At 41.2% G+C, this 14,314-nt stretch overlaps 3 protein-coding genes across 6 annotated transcripts in view; 1 reads left to right on the forward strand and 2 right to left on the reverse strand.

Moving 5' to 3' along the window:
- The window catches only part of LOC308294473 (uncharacterized protein), a gene marked incomplete at its 3' end in the record, with an annotated part of 255,977 nt that overhangs the window by 149,718 nt on the left and 91,945 nt on the right, over positions 1 to 14,314 (forward strand). The window lies entirely within an intron of this gene.
- Positions 640 to 3,045, reverse strand: LOC308293998 (uncharacterized protein). 2 transcript variants are annotated; one of them, XM_080736688.1, is made up of 5 exons: positions 2,858 to 3,045; positions 2,664 to 2,759; positions 2,028 to 2,546; positions 1,685 to 1,774; positions 640 to 1,573 (listed from the first exon to the last, which is right to left on the reverse strand). In XM_080736688.1, exons 1-5 carry the CDS (start codon positions 3,005 to 3,007, stop codon positions 1,106 to 1,108), a joined length of 1,323 nt encoding a protein of 440 aa, XP_080592814.1. In that variant the 5' UTR covers positions 3,008 to 3,045; the 3' UTR covers positions 640 to 1,105. The 2 variants fall into 2 exon arrangements, with proteins under 2 accessions (XP_080592814.1, XP_080592815.1); XM_080736689.1 differs by having other exon boundaries at positions 2,028 to 2,578.
- Positions 3,339 to 14,219, reverse strand: LOC308294794 (uncharacterized protein). Of its 3 annotated transcripts, XM_080737657.1 has the most exons (11): positions 13,827 to 14,219; positions 12,025 to 12,135; positions 11,349 to 11,536; positions 7,949 to 8,026; positions 7,353 to 7,742; positions 6,925 to 7,026; positions 6,579 to 6,814; positions 6,285 to 6,463; positions 5,919 to 6,045; positions 5,405 to 5,569; positions 3,339 to 5,081 (listed from the first exon to the last, which is right to left on the reverse strand). In XM_080737657.1, exons 2-9 carry the CDS (start codon positions 12,132 to 12,134, stop codon positions 6,006 to 6,008), a joined length of 1,323 nt encoding a protein of 440 aa, XP_080593783.1. In that variant the 5' UTR covers position 12,135; positions 13,827 to 14,219; the 3' UTR covers positions 3,339 to 5,081; positions 5,405 to 5,569; positions 5,919 to 6,005. The 3 variants fall into 3 exon arrangements, with proteins under 3 accessions (XP_080593783.1, XP_080593781.1, XP_080593782.1); XM_080737655.1 differs by having other exon boundaries at positions 12,025 to 14,219; XM_080737656.1 differs by lacking the exon at positions 7,949 to 8,026 and having other exon boundaries at positions 12,025 to 14,219.

The following is a 14,314-nucleotide window of genomic DNA, read 5'->3' on the forward strand; positions in this document are numbered from 1 at the left end:
ATGTGCAACATTGTTTTTTTTCTCTCAACAGTAAACAAACCTCTGGGACAACCAGATCTTATTTTATTGTTGTTTGGGACACAATCAACACAATCCTGAGTTATTTTTTGTGTTCAATCTGTGTTTTTAGATATGTTAGTATTTCAGCATGACTAGTGATGCATTTTGCATCATATTTATCGTGCCCAAAACAACAATAAAATAAGATCTGTTGTCCCAGAGGTGAAGTGGGCATTTAAACTTGGCTACAGTATAACAATATTGTGGTCCATCATTGTTTGAATCAATGGTACAATGTGGCACACAACAGGCATAGAAAAAATTGAAAACACCATAGAAAAAAATATCTTCTGAACCACCCAGGCAACATCAAATGAGGATGTGTCAATTAAGTAAGTGCATATCAGAAAGATCCAGTGATTATCTGAGATCCTTTCTGACATCAACAACCATGGATATTGTTTTCCAAACTACTTTTATGAAAGAGCTAAAATGAACATTTACACAAAACTATTCATTTTATTTAATGCTTTTTACATTTACCTTGAGGCTGGATGAAACAGTTGGAGTCATTTTTGGATGTTTTGTGTATTTTGACAGTGAGTGACATTCACATGAACTGCATTTAGATATTTTACATGACAGAGGAGGAAACTGAGCCTTGCCTCCTAGCAGTGAATAAGTGTCAAAACTGTTCAAGACAGCACTTTAACGAGATGAGAATTGGAATCATCCCCATCTCCGTGGAAGGTACTATACCTAAACAGTGGCAGTAGGCTGCCAATTGATTTCACATTTTAAATGTTATTCCCGTTTGCCTGTTGCATTACCGTACTTGCGCCAGCAGAATTTTCAATATAATGTACAGGCCTATGTGTGCACACCAGACCCCTAAACTGGGAAAGGATTCGGTTGGTTTTCTTTGAATATATTTTCATGCATTTATTAAAATAATAACACCTTTAAGATTAAGACAAAAATGATACCAGCATAAATGATAAAAGGTACAGCACAATTCAGCACAAATCCACACAACACACACAGACAAGGCCTCGCAATGAATTTACAAATTATACTATACACATATATACATTTTACTCTAGATTTAGCAGAATTTACAGTAAGCAACCAGTCCCTGAATATCAGGGACTGGTGTGTCCACATGTGAAGAGTCCCAGTTTAACTTCCTCTTCGTGCCAACAGTTCTCTCTGTGCACCAATCAGGCTTATGCACCACTTTGACTGACACATTGCACTCCTCTGACAGAGGAGAGGCTTTGCAGCACAGACCAGAGAGACTGTCTTTCTTCAGGATGGAGTCAACAGAGAAAGAACTGCTGAACTTCACCTCCCATCTACTGTTAACAGCTTTGCAGGCTGCATCTTTAGTAGAGTGGAGAGTTGTGTAGTGGTCTGGTGATGGTGGCGACGTGGCCATCATCTCCTTTCTCACTGAGGTCAACTCAGGGAACCACCCCAGAATTCCTTCGAAGTGACGACGCACCATCTTTTCTGTTATTTTGCTGTGATCAAGTTTCCAGTAGTTCGATGGGGACTCTGGGCTCAACGAAATCTGAAAATGAAAGAACACAGCTGTTAGAATTAAGTTTGATGAGAGCATGGGTAAATCATATCCATTTAATACCAGTTGGAATGTTCTTTTTCAAGGAATTTATATATTTGCCTTGACAAAACATGTGTGGGTTGACAAGCAGGCTCTGATGTTCGCAGATTTTGTCTGCAGATATCCAAATGATTCCAGTCTGTTCATCAACTGCAGGGGAAAAAAGAAAAATACGTCAAATTACAAATGAGGTCTTGAATCAAATGTAACGTCAACTTTACATTTGATAACAAACAGGCATTTCCATAGGTAGGTATTTAGGGTACGTCCCACTGAGAGAAGGCCACGGGCAGACTAAGGACCAGATGGAGGATTATACTGTATATCCACACTGGCCTCGCAATGTTACCCGGGAATGGGTAATCGACGGTTAAATATATAGTGGGATTATATGTTTTCTTACCTGTCTAAAGGTGAGCATCTTTTCTGGAGCATCTTGTAAGACAAGGGCGATCATTGCCAAGCAGGATTTGCACTGGTTGAAATGTTCTTGCCGAGTAGCGTTTGATTGAGCAAGACTCATGAACTTCCTCTTGGTGGGTCTAGCAGCAGGTGAAGAGTCCCATGTGAACTTCATCTTAAGTCCAACCATTCTCTCTGTAGACCAGTTAGACTTCTGTGACACACTGGACTCCTCTGACAGAGAGGCTTTGCAGCACAGACCAGAGGGGCCGTCTTTCTTCAGGATGGATTCAATGGAGAAAGAACTGCTGAACTTCACCTTATATCTACTGTTAACATCTTTGCAGGCTTCAGGAGAGTGGAGGGTTGTGTAGTGGGCTGGTGGTGGTCTGGTCAACATCGCCTTTCTCCCTGTGGAAGTCAACTCTGGGAACCACTCCAGAACTCCTTTGAGGTGACGACATGCCATCTTTTCTGTTATTTTACTGTGATCAAGTCTCCAGTTGTTCCCTGGGCTCATCTGAACATGAAAATGAAAGCACAGTATAATGTCTATTTGATTAAGCTGGATGAAAGTTCAGACATTTACAGATTACATTTTTATTTGTGAATGTTTATTTGATGAATTTATATTTACCCTGACAAAACATGTGTTGGCTGACAAACAGACTAGGATGTTGTTCTCAAAGAATCTTGTCCTCGTGGACCCAAATGCTTCCAGTCTGTCCATCAACTGGAGAAAAAAATAAATCAAGTTATAAATTCTGAAAGTTAACATTGCATTTGATTACGAGATGTAAACTGTTAACAGCAGCATTGTCTGTTTCTTACCTGATTAGAGGTGAGCATCCTGTCTGGAGAGTCTTGTAGGACGAAGGCGACCATTGCCAAGTATGTTTTGCACTTGTTGAAACTTTCTTGCTGAGTACTAGTGAATGAATCATTGTGGTGAGACAGGCGAGTTCCAAGGTTTCCAGACATCTTGTTTGCTGTAGATAGAATGAAGTCCCAGACACAGAGCAGTGGTTTGAGAACTGCTCGCAGTCAGTAGTAGCTTGTGCTGAATGAGCAGATGTACAGGTCTCTGGATATAAACCCTGTTGGAACAATAGGACATTATGTGTGAATTCCTGGGTTAATGAGGGACCTTTTCAGGATGATCCATGATGGTGCAATGTGGAGCCAATGACCACAATAACAATACATTGGGCCATATCCCAGGTTTAGTTTAGGTTTAATTCACATATACAAACTAAAACCCCAACAGATTCTTGATGCATGTGTGACAATAAAAGACGGGCAGAGACAAGGATTTCCCCCCAAGATTACAATGTTTATTCAATAATTCAGAAATGATTAAAGGACTATATTGTATAAAATATAGTCCTAGTTTAAAACATCAGTTAAAAAGAAAAGCTCATGCTCTATATACACAAGGGGCACTGGAGGATGGCAGGTGTTGCCAAAAGGAAGGGCCTAGCAACAAGTGCCCTCTTAAGTCTGACATCATTTTGTAGGCAGAGGAGAACTTTTGGGGCCAAAAGGCCCCAGCACCCATGAATCTTTTTACTATTTTTACTATTTACAAATTTGTCTTCTCTTTCTTGTTGACAGGAAAGTGGTAGAATTATACTTGAGTCGTTATTTTTTGTCTCAGATCTGTTGAAATAGCGAGGGACACATATTGACAATAAATCTGCTTGGAGGTCTGACTACAAAATTATGTCACGGCTTAAAAGCCCCACACAACCACCTTAAAAGGTAAAAGCTAAGGCATTCAATAAAGTAAAGCAGAGTATGCAAAGCCACATGGCGTCCGGTCACGTCCGGCCTTGAAAGCACTACTGAATAGATTACGACGAGTATAAATGTATGAGTATAAATATTTCTTGGGGGAAATACAAGGATGTTGAACAAAGAATGTTCAGGTTACAATGCCATTCCAATAAATACTATTACACAAAAGAAAGAAAAGGGAATAACTGAAATGAATATAAATCAGTAAAACTCAAACAGAACAAAACAGCAGTCACAGTCTATCTATAAAATAAAGAAATCATACACCTTAACACAATATAAAACATATTGTGTATAAAACCAAACTGAATGACATTTACCTCTCTCTTTATTGATGAACACAGCCCATGGAGGCACAACACAGGGCAGCAGTCTATGACACGAATGACACGAATATAGACAATCTGTAGGAGCAGTGTCCAGAAATGTGTTTGAAAAGATCGGCCTGATGGTGGCGCTAAATGGGACAGATCCATGTTGATGACATGACTCTAGACAGCAGTGTCCAGAAATGTGCAAAATCTGTAGGAGCAGTGAGCCACGGACATAGCCACTCAAATGAGCGGCTTCCATCGCTCAAAAAAAAACTGTCAAGACACATAATCCACATAGGCATTCGGGTGGTGCAGTGGTAAAATGCCTGCCCTCCACCACAGATTTGAAAGCCACCATGGTGCATCTGGCTTTGTCGAGCATCTATCGCTGGCCAGGGAGGAGGGTGGTAATTGGCACTGCATTCCTACAGGCTGTCAGCAGGGAGTGTTGGGAGGGAGTAGGATGAAGGCTCTCTGTCCTCCTGGTAGGTAAGTCAGTAGGATCCATGAGTAGGCGTGAGGTAGACCAAGAAAAAAGTAGACCAACAACGTCAAAAGTACCATGTCCCTGTTATAGTTCAGTATTCAATTTGAGTGACAGAGTGCCTGTCTCTCTGTATCTCCGTCTCACTCTCTCTCGCTGTCTGTCTCTCTCTGTCTCTCCGTCTCCATCTCTGGAAGAGTGCCTTCCACATCAACGTCACCAGGAGAGTCCGAGTCAGGAGAGTCCGAGTCAGAACTGTCGGAGTCTGAACTGCCAGAGTCCGAACTTAGGAAGAACTGCTCTTCATCTGAACTGTCCAACGGGTCCACTTGCCTGTCATCGGTTGATGACATGACCTCCAAGTAACGCTTCCTTGCGCGCCTCTTAACAGCTCTCAGCTCCATCTCCTTTTTGCGGACGAGGCACGTGAGACCCCTCCTTGCGTCCTCCGGTAGAACTCCTAAAAAAGGAACAATGTGTCACTCACTATATAGGGAACAACGCATATTTCACACTCTAAACTAGGCCTGTCAAAATGATTACACAATCACCTAATTGCAATTATTTTTGCTTAGATCGTCACAATAATTTCCATTTTGGATTTTCAGAAATAGTGGAAATAGCAGATCTACAAGCTCAAAAACGTCACGTTGTGATGTGTTTTGAGCTGGTAGATCAGCCATTTCCAGCCAAACAGAAATTACATTACCTAGCACAATCCTGTTTTAACATGACAGAACATTTTCAATAAGTAGAAGTTCACAATGTTACTTTGCCACTTGCCTTCATTCTGATGGAGAGAAACGTCGGACAGCACTCTGGAACGGGCCTTGAGAAAATCCCAGTGCTGCCTCATCTCCCGGACAATGATGTACTTTTCTTCCTGAAGCCTACGGACTGCCATGCACTTGATGAACACCTCTTTCTTCGTACTGTAATCAACAGACCCTGTAATACATAGATATGGAAGGTTGGGAACACTGCTCAAAGATTATAGACGCATATATTATTTGTCATTCATGTCATCATTTATCAGTATTAATCATATACGGTACTATAGCAACAAGATGAAAGAAAGAATACATACAGGACATTAACCACGCACACACCATTTGTTGTTGAGCGTCCCTCATGACCCTATACTAGTAACTATCAGGTGTTTCTGCTCTACATTAAATATCTTCACTGAAAATAGCCAATCTACAAGCTCACAATGCGTCGCGCTTGTCAATCGGCTATTTTGCGCAAATGTTTTCCCAGAATAGAGACGCTGGGGTTTAAGAGGCCAAATGCATACCACATATTTGCCACGGCCAGGGATTCTCTGTGGCGAGGATGGTGTCAAAGCACAATGTTTGGTCAGGAACCAGGCTGTTGTACTCATCTACCAGGACCTCAGGACGAAGATGGCTTGTTCGTTGGATCTAAAAAAAAAAAATGGGGAGACATTTCATTTAAGATGTTGAACACTAAAAGTTCAAGGTATTTCCAGACTGATCATGTAGGATCTCTCAAACATTCATAGCAATATGGTGGGAACGTTACAGTGACCTCACATAATCAGTCTGGCAATGCCAAGCTACAGCGCAACTGGGTTACACTGTGTAAAATGCACAATAGATTTTGCCATTCCTTGATATGAACAGTGTGGATATGTACAAACCTTGCTGTGCTCTTAAAACGGTAATGCTTCCGGTTCCCATCTACAGAGACCGCAAGCATTGACGGCGTGCATGCAGGACAGCAAAATGGCTCCTCCTGGCAGAGGGAATCGATCAGGTACCGTACAGCAGCCCATTCAAAAAATATTTTTTGAAAGCTGTCTGAAGGAATTTTCCCAGTCTAGAAAAACAACAGCAGAAACAACAGCAAAAAACATTAGTTTAACAGAAATCTTCATATCCAAACAAACACTTTTACAATGCGTGAAGTGCAGACCAAAGAAATTAGTACTTACACGGCCAAAGCGAACAGTCCTTCTGTCAATCATCCGTAGAAAAGCCTGAATTGCAATCCCTGGTGACAGCATCTTCAGGTCCTCAAAGGTATGGAACAAGTCTGCCTCGTAGATTGTTTGGAAGTTGACGGTGGTGGCTGGCCAGTAGCCATTTTGTACAAGATCCGCAACTCCTACATTCCACAAAGCCTGGCATCCCTCACAGGACAGCTGTGGCATGCTAAGATCATACCGTCCTACAGATACATACATACATACATACATGATGCTAACCACAATGTTTCTTGAGGGAGCTGTTTTGTAAGGAAACATATTTCAAACAGAGAAGAGGAAATCCTATAATTACCATTTATTGTGACCAAAACAACATCCTTTCCTTTGATGACCTTCATCAGCTCAGGTGGACAACCACAGATGTTGACAGGCATCACAATGGGCAAGAATCGCACTAAAAGAGAGTTTTGTTCATTATCAATTAGCAAAATCACATACAGCAGTCTAACGTACCTTCACTAGTTATCTATATGTCAATTAACAGTAATTAACTTCCCTCAGATGTCACTCATTAATGGGATGCTATTTAAAATGATATTATCAATTATATCATAATATTCTAGTTTAGATGCATATTATGCAGGCTGATACTAGGCTGGATGCTTCCTGGTACCTCCTACTTAAACAATTGATCTACTTATGTGACCATTTGTTTGTTGAATAGAGCACATTTATTCTGCTCATGTACTTTGGATAATAGCGTGTGCTAATGTAACTTACCACATTGTCTAACAGCCGCATCTACAATGCAACTGGTTGGAGCTAATGACCGGAAGAAACCACCAGTCATGTCATCCCGGTTGTGAAGGACCAGTGCCGTGCTGTGCCTGCTCATATCACATTCCGCACAGAGGAATGGACACGGGAGGCAGTCTCTGCACCGGACAGCTGCAGTGTTGTTCTGACACTGGCTGCAGATGGACGATGCCACATTTTCTCGTGCCAGCATGCAGTTGACCAGGGATGGCCTCATTGCCCTCCATCTTTCAGAGTGAAGGGCATTGCGAGTGCTCCAATCGTCCTTGGCCTGTGGAGCTCGTTCGAGTACCTCTGGCTCTGGCTCGTCATCCGAGCTGCTCTGGTCCTGCAGCAGATCTTGAAGGAGGCATTCTATAGGAATTGTAAAAGAAAGACATGCACTAGTACAAATATATTATGCCTACGGTTTGAACATTTTTATACAAAAACAAATAATAAATACATTCAAATGCAACAGTGTTAGATAACAATGTGAATGCTGCTTGGCAATTGCTCATCCAACAGGCAAAAATGAAAGAGAAGAAAATATAAACAACCGTAGATATTAAATGACCTACCACCAGTCTCTGAGGAAGTCTCTGGATCAACGGATGCGTCTGTACTAGAGTGAGCAGACTTGGAATGGCGTGTTTGGGCTGTAATGATAAAAAGATAGATACATATATCAATATCTATATATATCTATATATATATATATATATATATTAATCGCACGATTGTCCATAATTAATCACGATTAATCGCAAATTAATCGCATATTTTTTATCTGTTCTAAAACTACCTTAAACAGATATATAATACTCATATCAACATGGGAGGTAGACAAATACCTAGTTTATTCAAAATCTATATGACAAATAGGCTTACTGTCCAGAATATTCGAGAAAATGTTTCCATTAGGACAGATTTAAATTAACTTTTATATATTTAATCACTTTAACCACATCATCCCTATTCTGGGGGGAACATTCACCAATCATAGCTGATCTACAAGCTCACAATAAGATGCGTTGTGAGCTTTTAATCTTTTATTTTGTGAAGAGTTTGTGTATTGGAAAGATTACTCAAGTACAGTGCAGCGTTTTACAAAGTATAGAGGCTCTAGGTTTAACTGAAGTAATATTGATAGGCTACATTTGAAACATTATCAAAGTATTCTGAGGCACCGCACCCTGGACTGGTGTTAAGATTATGGCACCCCTAGTTCACTTTGATAAACCCTGTTATTATGTAGACACTGTGATGGCTTGTTGGTAGCCTTAGATTAACAATACATTAACATTAACGTGACGATGCCACACATTGCGGTGGTATTGCTTGGAGATTATAGGCTATAGCTAGCTGAAGATGTGTTGCACAAGGCATTATGCCCATCCAGTTCCCTGGCCCCTGCGATCATGTTGTGTGCACTGTCGGTGATCAGCAGTTTGCTGACTTTATTTTCAATGATACTCTCTCCGGCTACACGCATGGTGGAGGCTTTGGGGCAGACAGCACAGACAAGTTCCAGGGCTAGTAGGCTACGTCTGAAGCTAACGTGAAGCTAACGTCTTCATAACAGTCAGCCCATGCAACAGAAGCCTCCACTCCCCGTCAAAATAATGTGCTGTGTTCTCGAGAGAACTGTGATTACTGAGTGAAGTCCAATAGTCTCCAATGAGTGCAACCGTGGTTGTCTGTCTGCCCCTGCCTGTGTCCCAAAACCTCCACCGCTCTGCCTCTGACTGTCTGTGTGACTGTCTTGTTTACGTGTCTCTCCCTCTGCTCCCTCTCTGCACTGCGGGCTGCATTCTCTTCCTGACTACGGGGCGCACCGAGGCTCAAAACTCATTGCACCGGGGGGCAAAAATCACCGCGTTAATCGCACGTTAAAAATATTATCGCCGATAAAGGGATTTTGCGTTAATTAGTTAATATCGCGTTAACTTCCCCACCCTTAATATATATATATATATTTATTCCTTTTTTTCATGTTTCATGTTACATTTGTGTCCTCCAAATCATGCAAGGATAAAGACTAATAAGAAATAAAATGAAAATGTAAGCAAGCAGGTCAGAGTGGTCAGTAGTAGTAGTAGTGGGAAATTGAGAAGAAGGTTGTGTATAACCTTTCTATGTGCTAGACCTCTGGTAGATATATTAGAGCTTACAGTACTGTACCTACACACTGGTATATACAGTGGAGCTAACAGTACTTACACACTGGTAGATATATCGGAGCTTAATACAGTACTTACACACATCCATCTTAATTAATAATAATAGTTACCTCCCACGAGGGAAATTCAGTATTTGCAGCCCAACCCAGCTGCTTCGCAGCCCACAAGGAGCGCGTGAGCAATTAGGGGTTAAGAGTCTTGCTCAGGGACACACATCAACATTGCTATCCTGGCCGAGAATCAAACCAGTGACAGGCAGGCCCCCTAACCATTCAGCTATGGCCGCCCCATACCCAAGCCATGAACCCAGTAGATTAGATTAGAGTTTATTTGTCATTGTAACAATACAGTACAGGTACACAGGCACAGTTTCATTTGTCAACGATCAACTCATTTACAAAGAACAGTACACATACAAGTACATTCACAGTACAACGAAATGTATTTGTGCATTTAAGGGAGCACAGCTGCTGCCATTCCACGGCGCTGCCAATATAGCCTTTCTTGCTGAAAAAAGAAAAAGATTTGGGAGTGGGGAGTACAAGCTTTGCGTTTGGGTGATGGGGAGTTGCAGGCTTGGGCTGTTAAAAAAACATTGCTTCCATACAGTTCCACTAATTTGAGGAACTGCCTGGGAGAAAGAAAAAAAAGCCCTGACAAGACATTGGGTGGGGAGGTGGGGGGGGGGGGTGTGGGTGAAGGCAGGTGAATGGTTGTGTGTGTGCATGCGTGTACGTTGCAGGCCAAAAGCTATCACTCTACCGACTGGGCTAACTGCACACAGGGAGCTAGCAATAACAGAACTGGGGCTACTATCAGTGTCCGGGGACCACCAGGGGTCCCTGGAAGGGTTCCAGGTGGTCCCCAGCTAAATGGGTCCCCAGGCAAAGAGTTGTTAACAAATGGAGCCTTATAGATCTTTAACTCTCAAATGAAAATGTATTTTATTTTACGTTTTCAGTTAACTTCCCTTTGGTACCAACATCAATACAGCATGGAATTGTGGACAAAAGATTCTTTCGTTTTGTCTCAGAGGCTAAATCTCATCAAAATGTGAGATGTACTGTATAGACATGGAATGCATATCAAGTGTTTCCAAAATAACTAATCTTAGCTCATACCCCCTCTCCAAGACAACGGTGGTCCCCAGGTTGATTCTTAGTGAGGGTGGTGGCCCCTGGTTCATAATCAGTTGAAAGCCCCAGATCATTATAGTATCTATACACTATAGTATGCTATTTTTATACTTACATAGTTATATACTGTCTATAGGGGTGCAACTGTTAAAGCTATATTGTGAGATATTGTTTGTTTTTTAGTAGCCCTATTTAACAAGTAATGATAGTCTCCAATAACCCCATCTCTACAGGTCTTTAAAACTGGAACACTCTGTAGTGTTTGTTTTTTTAGAGAGAGAGAGAATTTCTCTGTGTCATCACTTATGTCTTTGCCATTTGTGTTATAACACCAATATCACTTGTTTATCCTGCATCCTGTAAGTTTTCTCTAATGTTTGTATAAATTGGTTGTCCTAACCTGTAAATGTATTTTCTATTTACTAAAGAGCTGAAAGACAAGGAGACCAATCTTACTTAACTAATACTGTAGGAATCATGACTACTACAACATCATATACCGGTAGCAATCTTACACGTATTTGAAGCAAACAAAAGTAAGTCCAAATAATCAATTGAATATACACTGCTCAAAGAAAAAAGGGAACACTGTGATCCCTTAATTGTTTTGAGCCGTTTTCATGAGCACTGTAGTCATACTAACTGGCTTAATAGATACTAACCCTGTCCAGATGGGTTCCGGCTAGCTGCTGGCCTCTTGGCTAGAATACGTCCACTCTCATCTCTCTCTATCCACCTCACGCTCTGTGCTCGTGCAGGACGGAGCCGGGGTTTCTTTTTTGGTGCTTCTTGATCTGCCACAAGCTCGTCCAACTCATGGAGGAGGACGGGCAAATCATCGGCATCCAAACTAAAAACAAACAGGGTGGAAAAAGATATGGTTAAATAGCTTGCTGCTGGCCTCTTGGCTATAATTGTCTCTCCAGGGTTCCCAGTTCCCACACATCATTACCGATTAATTTCCTAAACTTTTCCAAAACTTTTCCAGAATATTTAACCCGATTTCCAGGACTATATAACAATAATTCTGCTAAATAACAAGTCGCTTACTGCTATGCACAACGCCTCGCGTTGTGAGGCATTGTGAGCATGTAGATCTGCCATTTTCACAATTTCTGCCTCTAATATTTGACAATTTGGCCAGTGTTTAATTTGACATTTCAGAGGTATTAACAAAATCAATAACCAAAGACAATGCATAGCTATTTTTTCCAGGACCTTCCAGGACCCTTGATCAATTCCAAAGCTTTTCCTGTACTGGAAAAATATTTTTCGAATCAATTTCAAAATATTTCCAGGAATTTCATGACCGTGGGAACCCTGTCTCTCTCTACCGACCTGGTCGATGGTCGTGGGAGACTGGGTCGAGCTGTCTGTGTTGCTGGTGGTGCTTGCTCTGCAACAATTTCATCCAGCTCATCCAGGATGGCTTCATCGTCTGAATCCATTCTAAAAACAAGCGGGTGGAAACATAGGTTGATTAGCTTTCTTGTGAAAATGTAAACATAGTAGGCCAGGGGTCGGCAACGTTTTGACATGAAGTGCCAAGTTTTCATTTTCTTGATAGTGTGCCATATCAACTATAACACCACATCTTAATTATGACACCAACATATAATATTTCCAATTGGTTTTGACGGGCTATACATGACCTTTATTTTTGTTCTTCTTTAGAAATATATTATTTTACATTAGTCTGTACTCTGTAGGCATAATGATCATTAGACTCAAGCAATAACCCACTTATCTCCCAGACTCTCTCCCCAAAGTTATCAGTTTGAATGAATGTAGAATTATGCAGGATGTAAACTGCATATAGATGTGAGTGGACTCTCTCACACTTCTACCAGTGTGCCAATGATTACCCTCCCCTGTGCCAATGTTGGCACCCGTGCCTAAGATTGCCTACCCCTGTACTAGGCTATTTTGATGATTCATTTAAATAAGATGAATGATTTTCCTTCGGACAATAAAGAAATTGAAGAGCTATCCTTGTTAAAAACAGCAATTAGTGGACATCAAGTAGCAAACACCAGGAGATCATAACCACTTTGGCCAAGCTGGAAATTGCAACTCCAGTGCACATGGTTTGCTGCCATTAGAGATGCAACATAATCCATTGACTCTCAAGCCATTGCAAACTTGAATTATTGAGATCAATGAGTTACTTTTTCATTTCAGCCAAGGTGCAAGATACTATATTTAGCCAATTTAAAAAGTAGAGCCACCACAATTTATGTAAAATATCAATAATGTGAGAATATTCCCTTTGCGTTCCCAAATACAGTATACACGTACATTCACTCATAAAGAGATAAGCACTTTTAAATCATATGTGGTTATTATTAAAGAGGTCTACTTTGCTTCAGTTATCACATCCATCTCTGTACATTTTCTTTTGAACTACAAAATATACATGTACTTTTCCTGTTAGGAAAGCCTGATAAAAGTATCACAATCCCTGTTTAAATGCGCCACAATACATGACATTACATCTAAGTTTAAACATTTCAGAAGAGAGCCCCCAGACCCCACAGCCAAAGGTGTCCCACGGTACATTATTGTTTTCCTGACCATCTCACATAATAATAATAACATCACCTTGGGTTTATCACAATAGTACTTGCATGTACTATATTACTATAGCAACCACCTGGGCCCAGTTTAGCCCAGCACAAGCTCGAAAAGATTTTTGTGCTATTTTCACAATGCCCCCGTGCCAGAGCTTGGAGTCTCCATCAGTGGGGGAGGGGACTGATGGAGACCTGAAGTGCCTTGCCTTACTTTAGAGTAAGGCAAGGCAAGTTTATTTGTATAACATATTTCTACAAGGTAATTCAACATGCTTATCATAAAACATTAAAGTAGTAGTTGACGTCCAATTGTTTTCTTGAGTTCAATAAAAACATTGTTTTGTATTTGTCTCATTCATAAGACAAACATTTCACAATAGAACCGTGTTATACAAAATGTAATGCATCAACTCTTGGTGCTCGTCAGGGTGTGTGGATCCCCAGTTAAAATATGATTATTTTGGGGGTTGCGGCCTGAAAAGGTTGAGAACCACTCTGTTCTATGGAAACACTTAGCACACGCCATGGTAGCTAACAACATTAGCCATCAGTGTTGCTCTAACTTACCTTAATGCGATGTAGGCCTTTAGTAGTAGTAGTAGTAGTTGTCTCTCGGTTGTCTCAAACAAACCAAAGCTGTTCCGTCAGCAACAATAAAGGGTATGCGCAAATCGAGAGGCAAAGAGAGTTTAACACTGTCTAATGCGATCAGATATGACTTTTCTGTTTGGCTGTACTTTCCGCATAAGTTCCGGGTATGATGATGATGTCACACCAGTCAGTGGTAGGGGGTGCAAAACCACGCCCCGGACTCATTTTTGAAGCTTGTGATTGGCTGAACCGGAGATAGGGAGCGCTACATTGTAGTCACTTGGACCGCGGAGGTGCACCAAAACCTGAACCTATCCTTAACCATTCCTAACCCTAACCCCAACTCTAACCCTAACCCTAACTCTAACCCTAACCCTAACCCTAACCCTAACTCTAACCCTAACCCTAACCTTAACCTCAGTAAAACAGACGCTGAGTAGCTAACCTGCCGACGCTGGTGAAAA

Source organism: Nannobrachium achirus (genome assembly GCF_963921795.1).
Source record: "Nannobrachium achirus genome assembly, chromosome: 11".
NCBI classification, from domain to species: domain Eukaryota; kingdom Metazoa; phylum Chordata; class Actinopteri; order Myctophiformes; family Myctophidae; genus Nannobrachium; species Nannobrachium achirus.

Excerpts from the sequence above, each read along its gene's own strand:
- LOC308293998 (XM_080736688.1), bottom strand. The coding sequence starts at position 3,007 with ATGTCTGGAAACCTTGGAACTCGCCTGTCTCACCACAATGATTCATTC. Across the intron at positions 1,775-2,027 it reads AGATGCTCACCTTTAGACAG|TTGATGAACAGACTGGAATC; the intron begins GTAAGAAAACAT and ends TTTCCCCTGCAG. Across the intron at positions 1,574-1,684 it reads CCCACACATGTTTTGTCAAG|ATTTCGTTGAGCCCAGAGTC; the intron begins GCAAATATATAA and ends TTTCATTTTCAG.
- LOC308294794 (XM_080737655.1), bottom strand. The coding sequence starts at position 12,242 with ATGAAAACTTGGCACTTCATGTCAAAACGTTGCCGACCCCTGGCCTAC. Across the intron at positions 8,027-11,348 it reads CCGGAACCCATCTGGACAGG|CCCAAACACGCCATTCCAAG; the intron begins GTTAGTATCTAT and ends TTATCATTACAG. Across the intron at positions 6,464-6,578 it reads GGACTGTTCGCTTTGGCCGT|ACTGGGAAAATTCCTTCAGA; the intron begins GTAAGTACTAAT and ends TTGTTTTTCTAG.